General features: G+C 40.2%; 1 protein-coding gene across 3 annotated transcripts in view; it reads left to right on the top strand.

Moving 5' to 3' along the window:
* Window positions 1–1,054: 1,054 nt before the first annotated feature.
* The window catches only part of GART (phosphoribosylglycinamide formyltransferase, phosphoribosylglycinamide synthetase, phosphoribosylaminoimidazole synthetase), a 40,454-nt gene continuing 15,479 nt past the window's right edge, over window positions 1,055–26,029 (top strand). Inside the window, exons 1-12 of one of the 3 annotated variants that reach the window (XM_009667593.2) lie at window positions 1,055–1,352; window positions 9,981–10,129; window positions 14,364–14,459; window positions 15,230–15,404; window positions 16,038–16,149; window positions 17,433–17,501; window positions 19,531–19,656; window positions 20,519–20,606; window positions 21,029–21,114; window positions 21,774–21,942; window positions 22,544–22,775; window positions 25,577–25,671. In XM_009667593.2, coding sequence (XP_009665888.1) covers window positions 9,985–10,129; window positions 14,364–14,459; window positions 15,230–15,404; window positions 16,038–16,149; window positions 17,433–17,501; window positions 19,531–19,656; window positions 20,519–20,606; window positions 21,029–21,114; window positions 21,774–21,942; window positions 22,544–22,775; window positions 25,577–25,671 — 1,393 coding nt within the window. In that variant the 5' untranslated portion in view covers window positions 1,055–1,352; window positions 9,981–9,984. Of the gene's footprint in view, window positions 1,549–7,554; window positions 7,636–9,980; window positions 10,130–14,363; window positions 14,460–15,229; window positions 15,405–16,037; window positions 16,150–17,432; window positions 17,502–19,530; window positions 19,657–20,518; window positions 20,607–21,028; window positions 21,115–21,773; window positions 21,943–22,543; window positions 22,776–25,576; window positions 25,672–26,029 lie in introns of those variants that run through there. The other 2 variants (XM_068912898.1, XM_009667591.2) reach the window with 2 other exon arrangements.

Raw genomic sequence — 26,029 nt, 5'->3', positions numbered from 1 at the left:
CATTCTTTTTCCCATGTACAAGCACTGATACAGTACACAGGCAACATGTTGCTAGTAGGGATATTGCCATAACAACAAAGCTGCAGAGGCCTTCAGCACAATATAACTTCCCCATTCCAAGCAAAGCCAGCTGTACTCACAGAACAGCGGGGTTTTGACTGGCATAACTTAAGTCTGTATTAGGGGCTTCTGACCAAAAAGCTGTGCTAGGCAGGGATCACGCCTCTGATGCAGGCCAACAGAAATCCACAGCATAGACCTGCTCTCAGAAAGGGGACCCTTTTCAACTGAAGTTAAGTCATTCAAAGTAGCTTAACTACACTGATAACCCAATCAGTATGCGCCTATACCTATACAGGGAAATCATGAAGAAAGGTGCAGAATAGCCAGGCAATGATTTTAGTGCACACTGCATATTTCACACTGGCTCCCTGAAAATGAACACAGCCGCTGTAGTAAACACAAAAGTCACTGTCCGAAAAAATAAAGGATCCACAGCTCAATAGGAACGTAACCGACAATCCTAGCTCTCCCTTCAGGTCTCTCCTTTTGCTGTAAATAGACCTCTAGTTAAAGATCTTTATTCAGTTCAGTGTTATATATTTTGCAGATGAGGGCACTTAAAGAGAAGATTTTAATCTTGTCAAGACCAGGGTGATTGTTTATGTTTAGTGTTCAACGTGAAAACGTAGTCTTACCTGACTTTTCTAATAGCAATTCTGCTGCAATCATCAGTGCTACTTATTTTATGCACGAGACTGCCTTTTTAGAGAGAGTCAAATGTGTGCCAAAATATGTGAACAATAGTTATTGAACCTATGCTTCATAAGCTCAATTTCAAAGGAGAGTGAATTTTTCACTTTGTAACTCTTGGGAAACAGAGCTAAAATAGGGATCAAATCTGTCTTCATGAACAGTATTGTCCCAGCATTGCAATGCTAAACTTGACTAAATATTACCCGGTACTCTTTGGTTTCATAAAGAGGGTAGTTCAGTGTAATAGAGGCTGAAGAGCTGCTCGTATTCAATACTTTGTCCCCCTGAGAAGATAAGAGAAGCAAAACACTTTGCAAAGCGCTATCCAGTTAGCTCACTGCACTGTCACCTCTGCACTCCGGCGTGGTATTCTCTTTCCTAAATTACATCGCAAAAACACTGATCTACCAATAGTAAGGGGTGTGTGTGTGTGTTTTTAAAGCCGGATCTATCACTTCTCAACGAAAGCGGCTGCCACCCTCCTTTGTGCCTGCCGCCCCTGCCGCCTGGGCGAGCCCGGGGCGGCCCCTCACCGGCCCCTCTAGCCCTGCTCAGCACATTCCCCCGGCGGCAGCCCACTGAAGCCACCAACATCTGTAAGTTTGCAGAATCTGGAGCAATTTGCTCCGCCGTCCGCTGGGTTTCACCGCGTTAAGTACGTAGGGGGTTTGCTGGCAGCCCCGGCGCCGGGGCAGCCCCGCCGCCATGTGGCGGGGCCTCCTGGGTCCTGTAGTTCTCAGCGGCGCGGCAGGAGGATGCCTTCCCGCATCTTAAAATCTCCCCTGAAGGAAAGTAAGTTTCCCTTTCGCTCTTTGGAGGCGCGTGCTCCCTGGCCGCCGCCGCGCATCCCACGCGGTCGGGGTCGTTGCTGTGGCTGCTTCGCCTCCCGCAGCCAGGCGTCCGTGCCGCGGCGGCGGCGGCGGGGCCATGTGCTGCGCGCTGCCAGGGCGGGTAAAATGGCGGGGATGTTGCCGCCGCCACTGAGGCAGGGCCCCCTCGTGCGAGCGCTCCGGCGCCTCTATTCAGTGTTGGGTGCTGCGCGCCCCGCTCGCTGGCTGCGATGACGGGTCATGTGAAGATGTGATTTCGTATTCATTTACTTATTTATTTTCCTTGCCGGTTGCCTGATGTCGCTGCCGGCCGCGTGTCTCCCGCTCGAACTTACTCGCGGGGAGCGTGAGATGTAACGTTTTTCACAAATTCTCCAACCCGAGAGCGTTTTAAAACGCGCGTAATTCTTATTTATGCATCTTCCTCCGCTCGATATGGCTTTGAAAAAAAGTGGTGAAATGTTTGCTCTAAAGTAAATATTAAACTTCTGACGTTTCTCGCTTTGGACTTTGGCCTGCTTTGATTCTTTCCCTGCGGCTCGCCAAGGCGAGGGCTTAGCGACGTTGACGTTGGCCCTCCTTTTGTTAATTTATCCAGTGGAAACTGGGAATTACTGACTACAGATGGATGACACCTTAAAGTATATATTTCGTTTCAGTACGTTGTGTGTATAATTGAAATATTAACACATGATACCTCTCCGCCCCCACCCTCCCATTGACTGCTCTGGTTCATATCTAGTAGTCTTTATACAGGCTTTGATGATGAAAGGCCCCACCTGCTTTCAACTCTTCCTAAATAGAGGTTTGAATTGTCAGGATTCAGTACTTCGGGGGGGGGGGGGAAATAAAACTTTAGGCTCCTGTTTATTTTTAATAAGGAAGCTTGTAGTAACGTTTTGCCTACAAAATGCACAATTCAGCTATTTGAAGGATGAAGTTGAGGCATGGTGTAACTGCTGTGGTAGAATTACCTGTTCCTTCTAACAGTCCAGATCTCTGCTACTGCACTAGTCCATTTTTGCAACTCCTGCTACTCCGGAAGGCAAGACTCCTATCTTGCAGATTTGCAATTGTATCAAGCTATGACAGGTCTTTATTTTAGATTCAGTTCTAATTCTGGCATTTGGAGTGATGCTCCAGTGAAATGCAGAAAATGATGAAGTCTTCTTGTTTTGTAAGGCTGCCTAAAACAGCTAACGCTGCACACTACTGGCAGGTAAGAGCCAGCAATTAGTCCTAAATAAAAGACATTGGCAAAAAAAAAATTTTAACTCAAAGCTATATTTAAAAAAAAAGAAAACAAGTGCTACCTGATCCTGGAGGCATCTGAACTCTTTAAGCAACTCTTGAGGGAATTTGAACCTGAGGAAATTTAAAGTTCTCTAAGGTCCCATTGTTTTCCTTCTGCATGGGCCTCATGCTACCCTAGCTTGAAGCAGCAGCTCCGTGACCCTTCTTTGGCAATTGTACCGGTTTAGGCACTATGACTGCTGTGACTGCTTATTCCTGTACCTTGCATTGCACCAACACAGCTGCCTGCACAATAGGCATGCTGAACCAACTCAGGTGACTGATCCATTTGGGATCTCATCCCTCGTTTGATTCTCTGATTTAACTTGCTCACTGTACACGGGGTGAGCCAAGAGGTGGGAACAAGCAGTTAGGGGGAAAGGTAAATTGTGAAGCAGCGTTTGCTGCTGACCTTGGTAAGGTTTCTTGAACGATCAAAGGTGATTGGAGGGTGGTGTTCAGAAGACAGCTCTGCTGATTAACAGTCAGTCTGCTGCTACAAAAAGGACCTCTTTCCACGTTTTCTGACTGCCTGTGCCCGCTGCTTCCTCTGTACTGGCTCTAGGGATTGTTTGTGATTGCTTGATCCTTCAGTACTTGAGTTCACTAAACTGGCAGAAAATGATTTTCTTATTTTACTGAGTTGTTTTTCTGGCAGGTTGGTAAGCCAGGTTAGTTAACTCAGAAATCAAAAGAGGGCCAACGTGGAGAGCATTGAACTCTGCAACTGAGAGGGGAAGAATTGGACTATTTCTCCCAACAGCAGCAAATAGACTATATCTATTGGATACCCCAAGCTTCAAAAAGACAGCCAAGCCAAAGTCCCTGCGCTGCTGGAAGAAGTGGTCCTATCTTCTGCTTCTGCTTCCAGTTACGTGTTTCTAGCCTGTCTATTGTGATATGGTTCAATTTCTGATGTTGTAAGGCAGGTCAGGGGACTTCTCTAACTTAAAACTTTTTTATTGCTATATTTATTTTACTATAATTATGGTAATGTTTTCCAGTATTATTGGCTTCCTGATCCAGATGACTGCAGAAATTTTGCATGTGGGTGGGAGAGGGAATGAGAGACTGGAGGTGGAGAAGAGAATGGGAAGCCGCACCAGCAAAGATTAAGCCAACTGTGAAGCAACATTTGGTGCAATTGTAGCCTGCATGTTTCATCTTCTGTTTCTTGTCCAAGCTTGAACAAGTTTCCAGAAGTAGGCAAACTCTCTTCTCAAGGAGGCCGACTCGGAGCTCACCTAACATATACTGAAATGTTTGTGCGTCTCGTAATATTCAGTGGACGCTACTTGTAAGAAACAGCTGCCAGAGAAATCAAACAGCCTGATGATCAGAGTGTTAATTCAGAAAGTGGAAGAGCTGAATTGAGTCTGAGAGAATTTTGGACCACATCTCCTACCTGGCCGCTGACAAGTTTGGGAACTGAGTAAAGGATGGGAAGGGTGTATGGCAGTAGCTTAGCTGTTGAAGCAGTTTTTTGCGTTCTTGAAGCAGTTTTTTGTGTTCTTTCCCTGTCCTGTGAGTCTTAAAGTCTTTTTCTTCTCTTGCCTAACTTAAAGAGAAAGTGTCCCTTGTCATTTAGGCCAAAGGCACGTGCTAAGAGCTCTTTTCCAGGAACAGGGAGGTGTGGGTTTGGGCCTTCTTGGTGACACTGGGCTTGGTGACTTTGGGGTAAGTCCTCTGATTGCTATGCCACTGTATAGCCTCAGCTCTAGGAAAGGTGGGAGTTAAGATGCTCTGGGCGTGGACCGTATCTTCTGTATAAAGAAAGTTGAATGCCTATGGCTAGTTTGGGAATCCCAGTGCAGGGAAGTTAAGGTTTTGCAACTTTTAATTAGGAGGTAGCTAAAGTTACATGTTACATATGAACGGATATCCAGCAGATTGTTGCTGCCTAAGGTAGGTCTTGCCCTCTAGTTTTTCCTGCTCAGCAGTGTCATCCCATCCCTTTCCTGGAGGTGGATCTAAGCCTTGGCTGAGAGCACAGTAAACCAGTTTGGCTAGCAGAAAACTTAATTTTGAGGGTCAGGTTAGTTTTTCTGACGGTTTAGAAAACTGACTGTGCTCAAATGAGCACCTCAGCCAGTGCAAGGAAAGGGTTGGGAAAGTGTGGCTGGGTTTCGGACATCCCCTTTCAATAGCAGCAAGGTGCACAAATGAGTCCCGCTGTCTTATGAAACACTACCCTCTGCCCATATTGGCTGCAGTCTAGCATTGCGCTGTATGCCAACTTTAATTTGCTTTTATTTATTATTTCAGGATTCTAAATACAAAGCCTTATGCAAGAAAATTGGAAGTTCCTAAGCCTATATTCATTTTCACATACATAAGTAGATCGTTTTTCTTTTCCTGAATGTTTAGCATCCTGAAACTGAATTCATTTCACTACGAGCTACTTAATGATCACTGAGTCTGAAAAATGATCCTATTGATTTCAGACACTAATTATGCATGTGGCATTAAATGCACATGTAAATTTTCACAGTAGAGCGTAAACCTTGAGCAGCAAAGGCCTTTCTGAAGAGCTTTGGATGCTGCACAGTGCAATGTTGTAATTATACCTAAGTGTTACCATTGTCCCTGCACTCTCAACTCTGATTTTGTTGAAGCTAAGACACTAATAAAAGTATCTTTCAAGCTACTTTGTTTTGTGACAGTATTTTCACATCAGTTTTCAATATTTGGTTTATATGGGTCACAAAACACATTCCACCCATGTCTATCGGTCAAGGAGGATGCAGAAACCCAACAGCAGTGGAGCTTAAGTTTAAAAAAAGATACTGTCTGAAGCAGTGAGCTGCCACCAATGAAGCCCCTTGCAGTTTGTACTAAACTGCATAGGTCTTATTTTAATTGCAGCTTTTTAGTGCTTTAGTCAAGGGTGAAGAAACAAGATAATGCTGGTGTATTATGAGACTCCACCTAGCTGAGATTTATTTAGGTAACTTGCACCACCCACTTATGACATGAAACTAAAACTTGGGAAGAGGTTGCTTCAGGAGTTTAAATGTTATCTTAATAATCTCTGTATTAATGCAACCTAGGTAGCTCAGTTTAACCCCCAAGTCTGTGTGCAGAGGGCCAGCTCTAGGAGGAGTCAGTGACTCATGTCCCTTCCCTGTTAACAGACACTAAGAAAGGGCAGCAACTGAATTAGTAACCTCCGCTCTCTTCTATCTGTACTCGGAAGTCTCACCATGCCACGTGGAGGAGTCAGGATGGGGAAAGCTCTTGGTCACTGTTATTTTTGCCTTCTCCACTTTATTTTCTCTGCTCCGCAGGCCCTGACCTAGTGGAGGAGTTGCCCAGCTTCTTAGTGAGCCCCACCCTTGTGTCGGATAAAGGTCTCTAGGCTGATGCTCGTCCCTGCTGATTTACTACTGGCAACCTCAGAGATAGGCTTTGGAAACCAACCTGTCTTCACTGTATCCTCGTGTCCCCTCCTCTTGGATACGCAGAGTGATGAGCTTTTTCTGCTTTCCTGTTCCTGTTTTGCATAAGGAGCTAGTATTAGACCCTTGCCTGAAATGCTACTTGCCTTTGTTTTGAAACATCTTTTAAACAAACACATCTCACTTCTTTATGATAGCAGACAATGGTTGCTTAAGGTAATTATGTGCTGTGTTTCGGAACCCTCTTGGCTTGTGCTTGTTATGGGTTTAAGAATTTCATGTGTTGTTCCCCAAAACCTTTGTGTGTGATAATCCTTGCAGAAGAGATCATTTACCTTGTGGATGGCTTTTGCTCTTTTGAGAACAAATTTTTGACTCCTGAATCAGGGACAAAAAAATCAGAAATCCAGAAATCTTGACTCTTCAAAATTTTCACTTTGAATACAAGAAATTGCTAGGCAGAGCCCACACAGCATCTTTCTATGTCAGTGTTGCAGGGATGAGAAAAAGAAGGACTGCCACTGCTAGTTTTGGCCTGCTAAAATGGACTTGCCGCCAGAAGAAGGTCTTGTCAAGCTACATCCCTAAACAAAAGTTGCTAGGACACCACTTACGGGATGCACAAATAACACTGCACTTTTGAAGCTAAAAAATGTCTGAAATACATATTTTTATTCAAATTTTGTTTTTAGAAATGGTTAATATTTATTTGAACATATGATCCATGGCTTGTTCTATTTACCTCTCCCAGTTACGTTTTGTGATTGATAGATAAATATTTTTTTTCACCTGCCAGCAGTATTAGAATACATCACTTTTGGAAAAAAGGAAAGGATGCTTTGACTGAGTTGCCAGCGTGTTGAGTTACTGTGTCTGGCAACAGCATTGCTGGACCTTCAAGCCTGTCCTTTCACTACTTTTAAGCGGTAGGCTTAATGGAACATTAATGTGCGTCATACACTTCATTCTTCCATACTGGGATGCTTGGGACTATGTGTAGCTACATTTTAAAATAAACAGAGTATGTTTATGATCTGATTAGTGAACACTTTTTAACAACAAAAAATAACTAGGACGAGATAGAATTTATTTTTGCATCTTTAGAAATGACAGGGTTGTTTTTGCTCTATGGAGGTTTTGCTCCTCTTTCCTAGACCATTTGTATGCAAGTTTCTGTTTTCTCTTCCCAGCTGAAGTGCTGAAGTTTCCCGTTCATTGGCTAGTCACACAATGTCGTCAGTGGGGTGGTAATATTGGGATAGGGGTAATATTGGGGCTCATTTTAGCCAGAGGCTGCTTTTCTCCTTTCTCTTTGCGCATCTGAACTCTCGAGTATTACTTACAGCACCTAAGATAGAGTAAGTACGTTCGCTGTCCTGGTTTGAGTTTCTGCGTTCATTTCCAATGTAGTTGTAAGAAAAAGCTGGGAAGTGTATATTTCAGCTTACTGTTGATAGACTTGGTCTTAACTTTATTACTTAATGATGATTATCTGTGGACTGGACTGGAAACATGCTTGTTAGGTTTAACTTAAGTGTAGGAGATACATGATGCTACATGATAAATGTTTATTAGTATTCTTTTATATATATATTTTTTGTCCTAGGTTACTGCTTTATCTAACAGGTGCCTTTACTGTAGCCCTCCCCTTATTCTTTTTTTGCTCGAATTTTTATATCGAGGGGGTTTATCCTAGCTTGGCATACCGAATATGCACACCATAGCTGATCATTTTTATCCCATTATTTTATTTTCAAATCACAAGGAATCTAGGAGGTTCCTAATCAAAATGTTTGTGTAAATTTGCAACATGTGTATTTTGTCAAACACAACTGAGTAGAAAGTTATTGGCCATTGCCACCTGAAAATACAGTTATATTTTAACTGCCGTGTATTTGGTTCATAGTAAACAATTCAGGGGCATTTTTTTTTGCATTTTATCTTTGTATTCGTGTTTATTTTGTCTTTTTTTAATTGATATTGTTTTGACCTGATGTTTTGCATGAAAGGATCGCTCTCTGAGCGACTCATTCCTTCAACACAGGGTTAAAAATATGTTAGCAAATGTCATTGGAATACGGTCTAAAAAAACGCGCCAGCTCTTTCTATCTAAAGTTTATTACGGAGGACTCAAAGTTAAGAGTGAGGCTCACCATGTGCTTTGAATAGCGCCTTCCCAGTAGAAGCTGTTTCCCACGCAGTCGAGGTCCTCACGAAAGACAGGTTTCTCCAGGCTTGATGGGAGCAGCTCTCCATGGGAGGCAGCCCTTGTGTAAGGGGCCAGTGGTTAATGATTTGGATCATGTTGTAGCAGCTGACGTGGGGTTGAGGCATGTGCCCAGCCTCATCAATCGGCCGAAAATCTGCTTTCTGTCGTGCTTGTGGTAAGATTGCTTTTCCCTTAGAAACCTTTTCCCCCCTTTGTTTAAGGTAAACCCTCTCTTGTCCTCCCACCAAGGACTTCTGCCTATTGGCGCTTTGGAAAGGGAGCGTATTGACCCGTGCGCGTTCAAATCGCAGACAGGTTTTTGGGGGCCTGCCTCGGAAGGCGCCGTGCACGTTGGCAAACGCAGGTCAACGACCAGCCGCTTACTGAAAGAAACGCGGGGAGTGAGCAAGGGTTAAACGGTTACGTGTGCTGGGATTGCACCACAGAGACTGGTTGTTCCATTTGACTAAAGGTCTTCTCTAGGCTGTGTTCCTCCCCCTCCTCGAATGTGAGGCGCTTGGTGCAGCGGAGACCTGCGACCTTCTTCACCGGGCACGCGAAAATCCTGTCATTAAATAAATCATTCTGCTTTCTGCACAAAGCTGCTTTTTGTTTATTTCCGTCACTTACAATGCTTTAAACCAGGTCATAATGAAATTGCTGCCTTCGTTCATGGTAGTTAAATCTGCTCCCCACCGAAGCCAAAGAGAGTGCTAACGTTTTTCTAAAACTCGGGGGAATGAGAGAGAGGAGTGGATGTCGCTCAGTACCTTGCCAGAGAGAGCACTTTCTGTTTAGGACCCATGGTGCTCGTTTGCCTCGGGGTTATCGGGGTTATTCTCTCCTAAGAAGAATCAGAGCTGGAAGTTGATTTCCCTGTTTCGTTGCTCTTAAGCTTTCCTTTTCACAAAGTGTTCTGAAGTGTATGAAGTATTTAGTATGTTTATATGAAGTTTGTGTGAAGCATATTATGAAGCCTACGAAGTATTTGGAGATCTTTCCGGTATTACTTCTAAGAAGTCCTGAGTTGCACTATTTAGCTCCCTAACACTATAATACGGAGCAGTTCGTTCTTCATCAGAAGAAGTGCCTTTTGCAGCCTTAGACTCTCCGGGAGCTTATATAGCTTACAAGTCACACCCTGGCCACTCATAAGGCTTTTTTTTTTTTTCCCCCCCCTACGTCACAGACTTCTGTGTGATTTGGAATAGTTGCCAATCCGATAAAAGGGAAACCAAGATTACCCTGCAGGTTACGTTTGTATTCTGAAGGGGTTCAGTGGTTGACACTTGTGTTTATATCACACCCGATTAAGCCAGTACTATCCACTTTCATGCACAACAGTTTTGTAACCAACAAAACCCTTGTAGGAAAATCATGGCGTGAAACAAAGTGACGTTCACGTCTGTTGGAAATTCAGTCTGTGAAGCTCTTGCTCTCCTAACCTCACTCTTCTAATTCTGGCTGTTTTGCTTCTGTTCTGGTTTTATGCAGACTAATGGCTGATCGGGTGCTTGTGATTGGCAGTGGAGGGAGAGAACATGCTCTGGCCTGGAAATTGGCTCAGTCTCCACACGTAAAACAAGTATATGTTGCACCAGGAAACGCAGGAACAGCTGACAATGGAAAAATTTCCAATTCAGGTAAAAAAAAAGAATATATTTTAAAATGTGATAGTTAAACCTGTAAATTATTCCATTAATCAATTTAAAATCTTAGTTGTTAATGTGAAAAGATTTTTTTTTTTTAATCTTTAACGTTTTGGACACGTGAAATAGATCTTACAGATGTAGTGGGAAGAGGTTAAGAAGAAAAAATGTCTGCGCAAAGCCTTGTGCAACCTCCACTGATTTTATGAGCTCAGTTGCAGTGGCTAATTCTTTGGATTTGGAGGTGGAGGATGCAGTCAAAACTCCATCTGTCTGTGTTGCAAATTCCTCCGGGGAGTAGCTTGGGCTAGCTGTAGTGATTCCTGCCTCCTAGCTGTCTAACTGGGAAGGGATGATGGTTTAGCTTGGTAGGCGCTGCAGTGCAGCCGCTGTTCGGTGAGCCCCTGAAAAGCGCGGGCAGCAAATGCAGGCACCTCTTGGAGAGTAGCAGAGCAGACTGCTTTGAGTAGGAGCCGCTACTAAATTACTTACACACGTGCGCTGAAGCCCTGTGAGCCTTCAAACCTGTGATAAGCATATTTTCTCAGCTAAAAGAGTCCATCTTAGGAAAATGTTTATCTTTTTGTGTTTATGATGTTTAGGATTTTTTTTTAATACATTTCTTTCTTAATCCTAGCTGCCTGTTTTGAGCTTCTAGCTTCGTATATTAAGCTCGGAGTGGCCGTAGTTGCAACTATTCATATTTAGCATTTTTGAAAAATCAAGCTTAAGGTGCTGCAAACTGAGCATCTAAAAAGAGATGCTGTGTTTAAAAAGACTTGTCTAAGGTGCTTGCCTGGAGGTGCACAGTGAATCAATATGAAACCCAGGATAAGTCCTGTCTCAGAAAGTCCTGTCTCGTATCCTTTATATACCAGTTCCTGAAAGGATGCTTCAAACAACTGACTTAAGTTTCTGCTTAAAACATGCATTTATGTGCAGAACTAAAATTAATACAGCATGCGTGTGAACATGAGTTATATGCATCTGTTTTCTGCGTTTTTATTTGTGAGTAAAATCTCTTTTTGTTACCGTCTCATGCAGCAACGTGAATCCTGTCAGACTTTTGTACAGCAGATATATTACCATATTTAACTCCATTTGAATGCTTAATTACCAGCAGTTTCAGTATCTTGGTTCGTACTTTCTTTAAATATTCACGACATCCATAAGCAGTTGTTTGTTCTGTTCGATCACTGAGGAGACAGCAGGAGGAGGAGCATCTCGGGAAAGTCAGATGTTTCCTTCTCATCCGGAGGGTCAAACAAAAATCTTTGTCCTGGTGCTAAACTGGGCCAATGCCAGCTTGTGTGGCCCGCAGAAGGTTAATTTCTGTAGGTTTTGCGAGCGGTGTCTTCTAAAAACTCCTGAACTTTCCTCTTACCTCGTTACACCGTAACAAATGCTGCATCCTCAGAGTACAAAATATTTGAGCATGTGCATAATAATGCTTGAGCCAGGTCCATGCAATCTACTACACGTGCTGAAATCCGTTTTTTCTAGGCTATGGCCTCGCGTGTGCTGTAGGAGAGAAATCCACAGCCAGCTGGGAGGAGGGAAGAATCTAGATTTTGTGAAGAGGTTATTTTCTTTTTCTCTAAAAAGAAGCAGTTCATCATATCTGCTCAGATAGTTTAGTCCTAGCACGGGGGTCTAGATTTTTGCTCATGGCAGAAAATGGAAAACAGTTTTCCAGAGGCTTGTGAACCCTATTATATCGTGTAAAGCTTGGGAACCAACGCCTGTGAAACTGCTACTGTTGCGTCTGGTTTTCAGTGTAATCAAGGCTTGGCTCTGAAAATTCATCCTCCCCTGTGGTTCATGAGATTTCCTTTAACTCGCGTTGAAACTCTGGTTCTCAGATGATTTCCGAAACATATAAAGGCCAAGTTAAAATTACAAATAATTTTCATTCATATAAACCTTGCCTGGATCTCTGTCAAAAAAAAGTTTCACGGTTAATTTGAGTCAGCAATTGCTGCTGTCGGTAAAGACAGATTTGGGTTGTGTGGCTAAATATAGTTTTATATTTAATTTATACTTAATTAGCAGGACTACTTTTTTGCCAGACGTGTATAGAATGGGCTGCTGAATCCTGTGTGAGACATACATACACATATCTGTGAAGGGACATTAGCATTCAGACATCTCTTTCCGTTCCGGTTTAGTTCTGAATATAACTAATGCTCTTAACTTTAAGCTCTCGCTCTGAAAATCTTGGTTCGATTTCCTTCTGTCTGGTTTGCAAGGAATATTTAGCTATCTTTTTGAGAAACAAAACACTGCTACAAAAAAATCTCCTCGTTCCGTCTAAATCCTGAGGCAAATAGGGTTTGGGGGGAAAGTTACAATTATGTATTAACCACGTGACTTACTCCTTTTTATCTGTTACCAGGACATTTCCACATAATGTAAATCTTGTGCCATATTCGCTGTTCCCTATCTCTTGGAGTTAAGGTCTGCAGGAAGACAATTCAGGATGAAATGCGCAGTCACCTTTAGGGTTCTTCCTTTCCCTCCTCCCTTTCCCATGGATTCGTCTTGCAGGGAGCAGGGATGGCCCCTCTTCTGTCGCCCAGCAAAATCCCGTTCTGTTAACTTGGGCCTGAAAGACAAACCTCTTCAATATTGACCTTTATTTTAATCAGAATTGTAAAGCCGAGTGTGTCATGCTTTTGGTTTTGCTCTCCTGTGAGCCAGAAGTAAATTGGTGCAAGTTGCACATAGAAGTCCAAGGCCTTTGCTTTTCCTTACTTGCAGATGTTGGTGAAAAAGAATAATTGAACTGTTCCGTAGGTATCAAGGAGGTAATTTTTATTAGTGTTCACTCTGTTATTCCCCCCGCTCCACCCAAACACAGTAAGTCTATAATCAAAATGTAGGTTGCAGATAGCTGGTTGTGTGTTATCTGGAGATAACCGCTGCTCTTATGGAAGCAGGGAATTTCTTAATACAGGATGGCAGAAATGAAGAGGGTACCAGCACAAAATTGTGTACATTTGTCTAACGGGAGATGCTTTATCATTGCGGTTGGGACAGCAAACCCCAATGCTTTAATCATTTCCCTGACACATTGACTCTCCTTTCTCTCTCTTTGCTTCCTCAGAAGTTAGTTGCAGGAGAGAATCAACTCTAAACATGGTTGCCAGTATGATTACTAACACTGCATCCCAGAGACAGAAGAGAACGTAAAGCAAAGGAGTCCAGCTCCGAGGGGGATCTGTACTTTACTCCATTTACCAAATTGCTACTCTGTCGTGTCAGTCCCCTCCCCACACAGGCAGCCAATCCACATTGGGCTGTACTCACAGCTTTTTGCAGAGTCTATGAGTTCGCGTTGCAGTCCCCTCTAGACCTTGGCTTTATTTATTCTTGATAAAAGCAGTGGAATTGCATTGCCTTTGCGTAAATTTTGATCATGGGACTTGACGTTATTGCCTTTCTTGCAAGCTTTTTTTCCTTTTGTATACACGTTTTCTGGCGTTCCAAGTACTGTCCTGTTAAAAAGATAACTGTCCCAGTAGTCTAAGACCAAATATCCTTACCCATAATTAACAGCACCTTCCCTTATTAAGTTCAGCCTAATGTGAGAAAAAATGTCTAGATCTCCCTTTGTTTCAGTGAGTTCATTGATCAGTATGGCACTTTTGAGCTGGCACTACAGCAAAAGAAAAAGAAAGAAAAAAGGAAAAAAACAAAGCAGTTGCGGTCCCACCCCAAGCTGCTTATTTCCTTCCCCTACACCATGCTGGCACAAGCTTGTGTACAGCATCAGGGAGAACCTAATCAAGGAAGAGATTGGCTGAAAAATAATGTCTTTTTTTTACTCGGGGGTTATTTTTCACTTGGATCCATTGCCATCCTTGGGCTGGCAAACAGGATATTCCCAGAGATGGGAACAATTTACTGTATGTTAGTGTAGAGGAGCTGGGATTTCTGTTGTTCTCTTCTGCAAGAGCAAGGTAGGTTTAAAATGCATGTCAAACTATGGCCTATGACTGAGGGGTTGTTTTTTTTGTTTTAGGGTGTATTTTTTTTTTTTTGTAGACACATATAGGCCTCACAGGTGTAAATCTATATGCTAGTGTAGGCCTCATTCCTCCAGATTCAGTGTCCTGTCATTCAAGAACGTGAGACTTGTGAAAATGCTACTTCAGTGTTATATGACAAAAAAATGCCAAATGACAATAATGAACTGCAGTCTCACCACCTTTTGTATCTTTGACAGCGGTTTCAGTCAGCAATCATGCTGCCCTTGCCCAGTTCTGCAGAGACCAGGAGATCAGGCTGGTCGTGGTTGGTCCAGAGGTTCCTCTTGCTGCTGGTAAGAAAAAGAAAACTAAAAAACATAGCCTTTATATTTCAGGAGGAAAACTAAATCTCAGTCGCAGTCTTCTTTCCACCACAGTCAACAGTATGCAAGTGTCTTCACTAGGAATGGAAGTGGATTCACTGTGGCAGTTTCCCTTGAATTCAGGGTTGTGGTGCGATGAAAATGAATTTCTGAAGTGTATTGTGTGAGTGATACAACAGTTAAAATATCCTGAACTGTTTGCTTTCTTTCCGAGTGCTTAGATTTAGTAAAAGAGGTATCACCATGTTTCCATACAGTAAAAGAGGTATCACAGTGTTTCTATTTAGGAATCTTAACAAGGGTTTTTATTTTCCTATGGAGGTTTCTTTTTTTTTTTTAAATAATACCTTTTTGGAACTGAGTAAACAAAGATTTATAAATATGTTCATAATTTTTCTGCTTTGTCCGTCTGTGTGGTCAAGCATTGTTATCGTCTGTTGTTCTCGTGAAATAACTAATGTGGACTTCTTGGCTAAAAGCTATAATAAAACAAGGGAAGACTGTCACCGCTTACCAGATGCAACAGATCTTTTTAGTCCCAAACCTTGCAGGATTACCTGCTGCTAGTTACAGTAAAGACTGCATCTTAAGGTCCATCTGGTAAAATAGCAACTGGATAGGTGGCATATGATTTCTGACATATTGTTCTAGCAAATTAATACACCTGTGGATTTGGACAATGCATGATTTTTATAAATCATCTGGTAATTTGAATAACTTCTTTGTGGTGTTGTTTTTAGGAATTGTTGATGACTTGACAGCAGCTGGAGTGAGATGTTTTGGTCCAACAGCAAAGGCAGCTCAGCTGGAGTCCAGTAAGAGCTTTACCAAAGCTTTTTTGGATCGTCATGAGATCCCGACTGCAAGATGGAAATCTTTTACTGATCCTAAAGCAGCATGTAGCTTTATTAATAGGTAAAAATCTCCTTGTAATAGGAATCTTTTTATTACAGCAATGTTTAGTGTACTAGCTCTCCAAAACAAACAAATGGTTACTGATGTATCAATACATTTTACCTGTGATACAATGCCTATAAATCTGAAATAACACTATCACACCTCAGTAAGTTTGATTTCAGCAGTCAGTTTAGAGGGGAATATGTGACAATTTTTTTTTATTTTTTCAAATTGCCTACTAGGGAAACCCAGCTTGGGGGTGATAGTCATAGTATGTTCTGTCTCGTTCTTGCCTCATCTCCAGGAGTATAAATTCTGCATCTGATGCTTACTCAGCAAATGATGATCTACCTATCAGAATACAATCTAGCTCATGCAAAAATGATACGGTAGTAAATCGTTAAAAACAAAGCCACCCTTTCACACAGTACTGAAATTCAATGGTAGGGAAGAAACACAAAGTTGACTCTACAGTCATAGCATAAGAAGGGAAGCCTGGATTTTATGAGTGTGTTATTCAGTAGTGCAAATCTGTTGCTATGAAAACTGATAAGCATTTTGATCTTTCAACTATTGAACATTCAAGATTTCTACAAAATATATTTGGAATACAGAGTGTTTACTATTAAATCCCTCTCTCCCTCTTTAAAGTGCAAACTTCCCTGCATTAGTTGTAAAAGCTAGTGGCCTGGCAGCTGGCAAAGGAGTAATTGTGGCTTCGAACAAAGAAGAAGCCTGCAAAGCGGTTACTGAAATCATGCAGGTGAGTAGAAATATCATGCAATGACTGGTGAAGTTCTCACACAAAGTAAGTTGATAACCATGACAGAATCCCAAAGAGATTCTTGTTTTATTTACATATAATAGGAATGTATCTAACAGAAGTGAAATCCTTTACCCATTATTTGGACAACTATGAAGCTGTGTCGTATTTATTGCTTGAGATGGACTACTCTTTTTAGGCACAGTTCCTTTAGAGTTCAATAAAATCTATCTTAACTAAGACCTGTACTATTTCCATCTGGATTCTTTTTTTTTTTTTTCCATCCTTTTGAGATCTTGCTATTGTAAAACAGGCACTTCAGTGCTCTAATATTAACACTAGGATTAAGCTGGATCTTGACAAGCAGCTTCAGCTTTAGGCCTTGAGTCATACACTACTTAAATGTGTAGTTAAATTTCAGTGGATTTTCTTTAACTTAAAGGTATATTTAGGTAGGATACTGAACAGATATATCAGGACCATCAACATCTGTTTTTTCTTACCTTAAAGAGAAGCAAAATGAAGTAATTCTCTCTGAAAGGCTGAAACATAGAGCTGGAAACAACATAGAGCTGGAAAAGACACATGCAGGTCAAGTCCTCAGCTGGTGTCAGCAGAACAGCATCTTACAATTCAGTGGAGCTATGCTGATTCATAGGAGATGATTTTCTCTGACACACTTGTTATAGTTCAGGGGTCAGAATATAGGGTCTGCCCTCATATTGTGTGTGTGTGGTTATCGGACAAAGATATATCTTAACATGTGGCTCACCTGTTCTGCCTTGAGCAAAAAACCTTCCTTATTCTAGTCTTACAGACCCACAAAATTATCTTGGCAGTGTACTGTGGTGTTTTTTTTTTATTGCACAAGTATATAGTCAGTGTTCAAACGTGGCATTGGAATGTAAGGATATTGGTCCCCTCCAGTGTATTCTGTATAATTGCACTTTCTGACCTGCACTTTCAGATTTAGGTTCATTGCTTTAACCTTCAGTATCATGAGTACAAGCTTCAGAAAGTAAAGCATGAGGAATTGCTTAATAAGTCACGTCATCTGCAATTTTTAAATATTCAAGCTAAAATCTACGTTTATTAAAGAAAAAGCCGAAAAGATGAGCAAAGACTTTACCATTAATGACATATCCAGAATGGAGAATGGATCCATAGTCTCAAAACTGTACTGTATTTTTTCTCGCTTTATCAAAAATATATTTTCTTGTTACATTTTGAATATTTTAAAATAACTGAAACACAGAACTAAAGCGATTTTCTTTTTAACGTAGGACAAGACTTTCGGCATGGCTGGGGAAACTGTTGTTGTTGAAGAACTTCTTGAAGGAGAAGAAGTTTCTGTAAGTATGCATCTCTCGCTGTAAGACTTTGATTATACCTCTTTTTCCAGGTTGTTTAGGAAACACCATATAAGTGCCTAGAGCAGGGATGTGTAAGATTTTATTATTTTAATTAGAAACAGTTCTCTGTTTATAAATACAAGTGTATTAATTAAAACTGGAAGTAAGGCAGCTGTGATAAGGACCAAACTTCCTGCAATCTGCTAAGATAATTCAAATTAAAAATAACGATAACTCAAGCAATGATTGTTTGTTACCCTGTGAAAAAAAAATCAAACTGTAAAAAAGTTTTTGTGTCATTGAGGGTGCAGTTCTGTGTTACGGTTTCTCTGGCAGCAAAGACAATATAAGAAGTCCCTTCCCTTCCCTATTCCTACTTCTCTGCTGCTGTTTGCTACTGACTCAGGTATACTACTTGAACTGTTTGTGGGACTGCAACCTAAAGACCTTTGTTTTCCCTTCAAAAAAACACAACAATGACTTGCATGTTTTCTGTGTTCTGGTTTGGAGCCCAGTCTCTACTGAATCATTGCAAGTAACTGAATCCAGTTACAAGTAGCGGGATGGCGAAGTGCAGAGCAAGGCAAGAAGGTGTGGCTGGGAGTGAGGGAGCATGGAAACTCTCAGCTTTGCCACTGAAGGGAGCGTAACGTAGGACTACATCATGAAGTGAATTCCTCTGGAGCATGGAAACAAGCAACTGAAGACAGGTGCAGGCAGAATCCTCCCTTAATCAGCTTCACTGCCAGAGAAATTGTAATGTAGAAGTGTACCTGGGGATGAAGGACCTGGAACCAAAGGCTGTTGAACATTTTGACAACATTGATATATTTTGCGGATGTAGAGCAAATATTTCTGTCATTTTAAGCTAATTCCACTCCTTCAGTTAAAAAAGTAAATCTAATTCTCCAGAATGTAAAAGAGAAAAGGAGAATTAGAGCCTAGGTTTTGAGAAGGTGGCATGGGAACTTGACACTGGCTTCACACAAACTAGAACAGCCGATTAACATCTCAGGTTTCTCAGTCCCGGAGTTGAAATGGTCTGTGCTGGTTTCTGTGAACATTCATCTTGGAGGTGGTGGTATTTATAAAGTAAGCAGCCATCTCCAACTATTGCCAATCTTTGCATGGTCTGATTTCCTGCCCGATATAAAGAAATTAGAACTGCAGATATTGGTCATCCTTATTCCTTCTTGGTTAGCTTGACCTTGTTAGGAACTAAGGTGTTCTCTGATGAAGAACGAGTTATTCTCTTCATTAGTCCTTAGAATACTAGCAGACTTTCTGCGATACAACACAAGAACGTAAACATGCGGTTTAAATATTTTTCCTAAGGTGACTGATAATAGTGAATTAAAAATAACGCTTGTCTTGCCTGTCAAAATAAATCACCTGCCACAATTGGCTGTCATTTTTCTTATATTAATATTTTGGTATTTTGAGGCTTTGCAGGGGAATCCTTGCTTGTCTTTGAATTAAAAATAAGAAATATTTTTATGAGTACTACTGGCAGTAGTCCAAATAGTCAACCTCATCATCTAGTTTGCAAAAGATGTTGGCAGAGGTGTTATTATAAAGATACTGACCATAAAACGGTCTAGTAGATAAGTGACTTATAAAACTTCATTAACTTTCAAAATATTTATGGATAAGGAGAAGGACATTTTGAAAGGAATCTAATGCTTCCTTTCTGGAGGAGGAGGGGAGGAGGAAGGAAGGAATGTTTCCGCCATAGGGTATCTTAAGGATTTTTTTTTAAGCTTCTGAGTACTCCTTTTCAGCACAACTCTTGATGTTATATTGTAATTTTTTATATGTTACATAATAGGAGATTTCTGTAGGAAGGTCTTATAAACCGAGGCAATGCTTCTTGAGGGAAAAGGGAGTGTTTAGAATACTGTAGTATTATTAGGGAGACAGAATTTATAGTCTTAAATATCCATTTTGCAACGCTGGAAATGAAATATATTTGCACTTTATGCAATTTCAGTCATATATTTGACTTTTAATTACATTTCCTGTTTTCTAGTGTTTGTGTTTCACTGATGGCGTCACAGTTGCTCCCATGCCTCCAGCCCAGGACCACAAGCGATTAATGGATGGAGATGAAGGTCCTAACACTGGAGGGATGGGGGCTTACTGCCCAGCACCTCAGGTAAAAATGTATTGATAAGGAGAAGTTTCACTAGAGCTCTAGGACCAAAAGCATGTATGACTTTTCAGTTCCACTGTGAAAAACGGGAGAATGGAGAGAGTGGGCTCTTGTGGGTGGGAAGGATTGCCTAAAACAAACAAACCTAGGCTAGTAAAGACCATAACTTGATGAAGGAGGATATTTCTACTGAATTACTTTTAATTATACAATTGTAAGTCTTTTTTTTTTTCCCTGCAGCTTTGTATTTTTTTAAGTGTTATGAAATACTGATTGCTAGAACTTAAGTGTTTAAAAACCCATTTTTATCTTGTGCTGAACTAAGCTAAGATGAACTTTGATGTGGCTCAATGCAGTTTGGTGTCTGTCTGGCAAGGAGCTTTCATTTGCAGAAGGATCTACTTTGCTTTCTGTTGACCTATGTCACGGCCAGTGTTGTTTTTCTTTTTTGATTAAAATATTTTTTTTGATCCTCTTTAAAGCTATTCATTTTATTTATGGAATGAAATCTGGTCATTGACCACTATACTTTCTAGCTATGATTTGTCTTTAAGAGGCAGTATTTAAATGCCAATGTCTATGCAAATAGTTTGTTCCAGAGAAACCAGTGGGGGGATTACTTGCACATGTAGATCATCAAGTATGTAAAAGCATTTGAAGAAATGCAACATATTGTGTTAATACTGTGGTATGTTGTCTGAGGACAGAGGAAGATACTAGCTTTTCTGCTGTTTGAAGCACGTGTTGGAGCGAGCTAGAGGCCACCCAAGCGTTCTGCTTGGCTCTTAAAAGTGCTAGCCATCACAGTAGGAAAAATGATGGACTCTTTTTATACAAACACTATTCTCTAATACTGTTTTATTAGATTTCTAAAGATTTACTGCTGAAAATAAGAGATACTGTTCTTCAGAAAGCTGTTGATGGCATGAAGAAAGAAGGTGTCCCTTATCTTGGTATGTACAAAATTTTAGTTTTTCCTATCTTAAGGAGAAGGACCACTTTTTTACATTGTCCTCTTTATAAGCCTAAGCAAATTCACGCTGTAAGTTAAAGAAGATACTTTGATCATTCTTTGAAAACTAGATTGGTATCAGTGGCTTTATATAAAGTCAGTTGAAATCCATGAATAACTTTGCATTAACAGTGGATAATCATGAAATAAGGAAGAACAGAAAGGACGACATTTGAAAATAAGTTTCAAAATTGTAACCACAATGACTTTTGCCTGTTATTTTTTAACATTTCTCCAAAAGTGTTAATGTTCTAGCTTTAAATGAACACAGGTGGCATCCTTTATAGTAATGTTATGAATAGTTTCCAAACAAATGACTTGTACAGTTACTTAGATCGATTTTAATACAACTTTTGATTATAGGTGTGCTTTATGCTGGATTAATGCTTACCCAGGATGGACTTAAAGTTCTAGAGTTTAACTGCAGATTTGGTGACCCAGAATGTCAGGTGAGTGATTTGTAACCAGATATAGCTTGTTATTATGGGATGAGAAAAGTCTGTGGCTATCTATCATTATTCTTAACAAACTATCTGATGAACAATTAGCAAATTGTTTGAAATTTAAAATACTTGTTCTGTTTCTTCAAGACAGACACTCTGTTATGAAATTAGCAACAGATATTCTACCGTATTAGTTTCTTGTTTAATTCCAGATAAGATTTTAGCAGGTTGTACTCAAATATGGTTGCTACAAGGATAAGCTTGAGTGAAACTCAGTACTTTCCTACCTTTTCCAGAATGGAGTGGGATTATTTTACTTTGTTAAAGAAGTGAGTCCTTCCTTTCCCCATTCCCTGCTGACAGGTGGAGCAAAACCCTTCATTTCCATTCTTGAGAACGGAGTAAAGATTTTTGGCCTCTACTTATTCCCCTCCATCTATAGCAGTCCATCCGTAGCAGTTATTTTACCCACAGGGATTATTATCTTCAAGGAAGAATATTTTTAAAGTTACATAGATTATGTGCAAGAGATAAATATATGAAAGTCCAGTATATGAAAATCCTTATGTTATTTTTATAGCTGCGGTAACCTTTTAAAAAGCTCGATAAAGAACATGTGGAAACATTTTTTGTTTTCTTTACTTTGCTAGTCTCTATTCTTGTAGGTAATTCTTCCACTGTTGAAAAGTGATTTGTATGAAGTGATGCAAGCAGTCATCAATAGAAAGTTGTCTAGTTCCATGCCTGTTTGGTCTGAAGACAGTGCAGCTGTGACTGTGGTCATGGCTAGTGAAGGATATCCAGGAACGTATCCCAAGGGTTTGGAAATAACAGGTAAATACAGTAGGAGAAGCTGCATAAGTCTCATTCCTCTCCTGCAGTCTTTGCATTCTCTCTTTTGCCCGATAAAGCTGAATCTGTCTAATCCAGATTCTTAGAAACTTCAGATGCTGTGGTTCTGGGTCAGAAAGAGGCGACTGAATTTTCACACTAAGAAGTTCATTTGTAATGCAGCCATACCATTTTCAAATCTCCACATCCATATTGTTTAATTCCATAGCATTTCCTTAATATAGTGTTATAGTGTAGTTCTAGGCTCATCACTGATTTTTACATAATCTTGATGCTGATATGCTTTGTTGTCTCTGAAGCGGTGAAGTATAAAATCCAGCTGGAACTAAATGTTGTATGCGGGTGTTTCAGCTAAATACCTCTTTCTATGTCTCTAAACATAGAAGTAGCAGACTGGTCTCTCCACAAAACATAACTTTAAAAAATTGTTCTGATTTTCCAGAATGATCACAATGAATTTGATGGGGGTTTCTGGAGACAGTTAATAAGTAATGAATATTTACTCATTTGTATTTTAACAGTAAAATGTTCTAATCAACTGGTTTTTTTTTTCTGCATTTGTTTTATTGAAAAACAACCACAGGACTTTCTCAGGCTAAACAACTAGGATTGGAGGTGTTCCATGCGGGCACGGCCCTAAAGGATGGCAGAGTGGTGACTAATGGAGGAAGAGTCCTTACAGTAACTGCTATTAAAGAGGATCTCATCACAGCACTGCAAGAAGCCAACAAAGGAATAGCAGCCATACATTTCAAGGGTGCCACTTATAGAAAGGACATTGGTTATCGGGCAATAGCTTTCCTGAGACATTCCAGGTAGATATCTGAAATGCTTGAAATGAAAATAACTGCTGGCTGAAAGACGTCACTAGTTTACCTTAATACCTAAACTGATGTTGTTATTATGCATAACTCTAGACAAATTATAACTGGCATCCTTGTGAGTGATCTCAGCAAGACCAGCCAAGGAAGGAACAAACTTTTTGATGGCTCTTTCATCCATGATCTGATTCTCCTTAGTCTGAGCTAAACTACAGTGACAGGCACATAGGAGTAACTTGTGCTGTTTCTGTCCGTATTAGATCTGTTTTGGGGAAGGAGAACTTCTGATGCTTAGATGGTAAACCATAACCTTTGCTCTAAATTCAGACCGTCCGTAAGTCTAATACTAGTATCATGAAATGTATGTATTAACAGAGTTTGAGCTGGTTTTTGGTTCATTTTAGGGTCTTTAAGAATGGGTATTTAAAATGGTTTTGAAACACCTACCTCACTGAGATATGCATTATAATGGAATAGCTGGCTAGCAGCCTGGGTAGAATTTATCATTCCTTTTTATTATTATTCCTTTTATTTTCGTACTATTAAGTTTTAACAGTCTTGAGAGGGCTTTTTTTTTTTTTTAATGCCGTGTGCCCTACTGTTTCTCTGTGTTTTTGAGAGCTTCTTACAAGCTTTGAAACGTATTTTTACCTAGTATAAAACATATCTGTTTGCCTTTTCCCTAATCAGTTCAAAACATAACTTTTGATAATAGGTTCTTTTGTAGTCTATGAAGCATATTAGTTAGAGTTTCAGCTTTGCTGACAGTGTATATTGATTAGTATATTGTAAAGCTATAATCAATAAACTTACTCAATGAACAAGGGCATTGATATCTAGTCTTCTTTCTCTTTCAAGTACTGTGCATCTTTTGAGAAACATATGTGAAAATGTATAATTGGTATTTGTACTGTAGCAGAAAAAATCAAGTCATTATGTGAGGCAAGAGAAGAAGGTACTTTAATGAATAGTGATGCATGGTTCTCTAAAGCATTGAATTCACGGGACATGGTCAGCAGGTTTCTTGACGGGAGTGCAGAATGCTGGGATGCTCCGTAACATATGAAGGAGACTCCTGGGAGCCTTTTACAGTTAGTGCCCGTTTCACTTTCCCTGAGGCTGTACCAGCTTTTGCTCAGACGTATCCTAAAATCGGAAGAACACACAGTTCAGGGAGGTTGATGGTTGGCTCTGTAAACTTGGGGACACATCTCCTCTTGGCACGTTCACAGGATTAAGTCCTATGCATTTCACTTTGGGAAAATATCCAGTATATTTATTTAAGAAAAAATATTTACGAGCAATACTTTCCTTTTAAAGAACTAATGCAGATATTATGCTTTTAAAAAGAAAGTGAAAATATGTTGAATATTAATCGTATTCAGACTGGAAGGGTCTCACTCCAGCCTCTTGCTTTCACAGGCTAACATTTCTTTGAGTCTTGTTCACAGATTGACCAACTGCTTCTTAAAATTATTTTCTTCTTGCAAATTTTTGAGCAGTAATGTAATGTGTGTGCAGATATCTCTGTACTTTCCTGATAGCGCAGCTATTTGACCAGCTGTTTTGTAGTAGCTGCCTTTGTTAATGGTGTGCTTCACCTTTAGAATTAAAACTAATCCTGAATCACATCAGTAAGAGAGCTAAAATAGCCATAACGTAGCTTGGTTCATGCCATTGATGGTACAGGAATAATGACTGCTTAACTGGAATCAGGTTCATTTGGTACAACTAAGAATTAAAAGTCGCTAAATTCACTATCTCAGAAGTGAAAAGGTTCCTCTGTGAATATGGGGCGATACTTTATGTCCCCACACAGTTGCGTGAACACGCTTAGAATGCAAATTATATCCACCAATTCACTGGTGTGCTTTCTGTTTTGTGTAACTGTATGCAAAACCGAACCAGAGCTCTTGGACATTTCTTTCTAGTTTGCTACATTGGACCTTAGAAATTGATGTTTTTAAATATTAGGTTTTTAAAAATATTTTAGCAGAAAGTCAATAGAGGTAGAAAAGAGGTACAATTGGTTTTGTGGTGCTATCATTCAAGGTGATAAAGAGAGGCAAGCTTTAAGCTACAGTTTTAAAACTTTTTAAGTATCATAGAGGAATACTGATTTCTGCGATACTTCTGTTTTGAAAAGCTAATTTGAGCTTGATCCTGCAAGGTGCTGAGATGTTCTGATTTACATTGTCTGTGTACATTTAATTTTGAATATAGGAACAGTGCTGTGGAGGCTTGGGTGTCCAGAGGAGATTCTGAAACCTTGAAGAATCAAACCCATTATTCTACCTGTCTTACAGGAAAAATTTTTTTTTTAATCATTGTATTTGACAGGGATAGCCAGAGCAGTGATGCTGATGCTCTTACGCTGCCTTTGAGATATCTGAAAACATTTGACTACTGCTCATGGCAAACTCTCTGTGGTTCAAATCCATGAAGTTTTGTTTCTTCAGGATAGTACTCCCTATCTTTGGGTCTATGTGTGAGGTCAGGTTCTAAGCAGCAAAAAGGTCGACCTTTGAATCCTTGAGCCTGCCTGAAACGTGTGATCTATCTGATTTATTGATTTTTACTATTAATCAATACCATGTAATGCTTGTACAGTACTGCAGTAATTAGAAATCATTTTTATGAGCAAAGGGACTGTACAAGTAGGAAACTAATGGTCTTGACAGCAGAATAGGATTCTGAATGGTTAATCCCCTTAGGGATGCAAGAAAATAAATATTATTTTAAAGTGTAGATTTGTATATTCAGTAATCAATTGCCATAACATTTTAATCTTTCAGAGGCCTGACTTACAAAAACAGTGGGGTAGACATCGCAGCAGGGAATACTTTGGTTCAGAAAATTAAACCCCTAGCTGCAGCCACATCAAGGTCAGGTAAGATTTGTTCCTTTTATTCCTCTTTCAGTCAGTTCATGGCAAGTAGGCTTATCGCTTAATCTTTATGTTGATATAAATGCTTATATTTATGTGCTCTGCGCATTTCCAGATTATGCAAGAATTTGCTGGGTTAAGCATACACCCTTGACTTCTTCAAAATGTAGTTCCTTAAATTTACAGAGTTGCTTGTCAAAATGGCTCTAAAACGTATCTCCTGAATTCCACGTGCACTAAGGACATTAGAGAATACAGTTCAGCACTCTAAAAGGATAAATACAAGGGAAAATCCTGCTGCTTACTGCTGTTTTTCATTACATGGGTTGTCAGTTCTTGCACAGAACGTGCTGTACGATTT

Source organism: Struthio camelus, chromosome 1 (assembly GCF_040807025.1).
Source record: "Struthio camelus isolate bStrCam1 chromosome 1, bStrCam1.hap1, whole genome shotgun sequence".
NCBI classification, from domain to species: Eukaryota; Metazoa; Chordata; class Aves; order Struthioniformes; family Struthionidae; genus Struthio; species Struthio camelus.
Note: the sequence above shows the minus strand (reverse complement) of the source record. Positions and strands in the feature narration are given on the sequence as shown.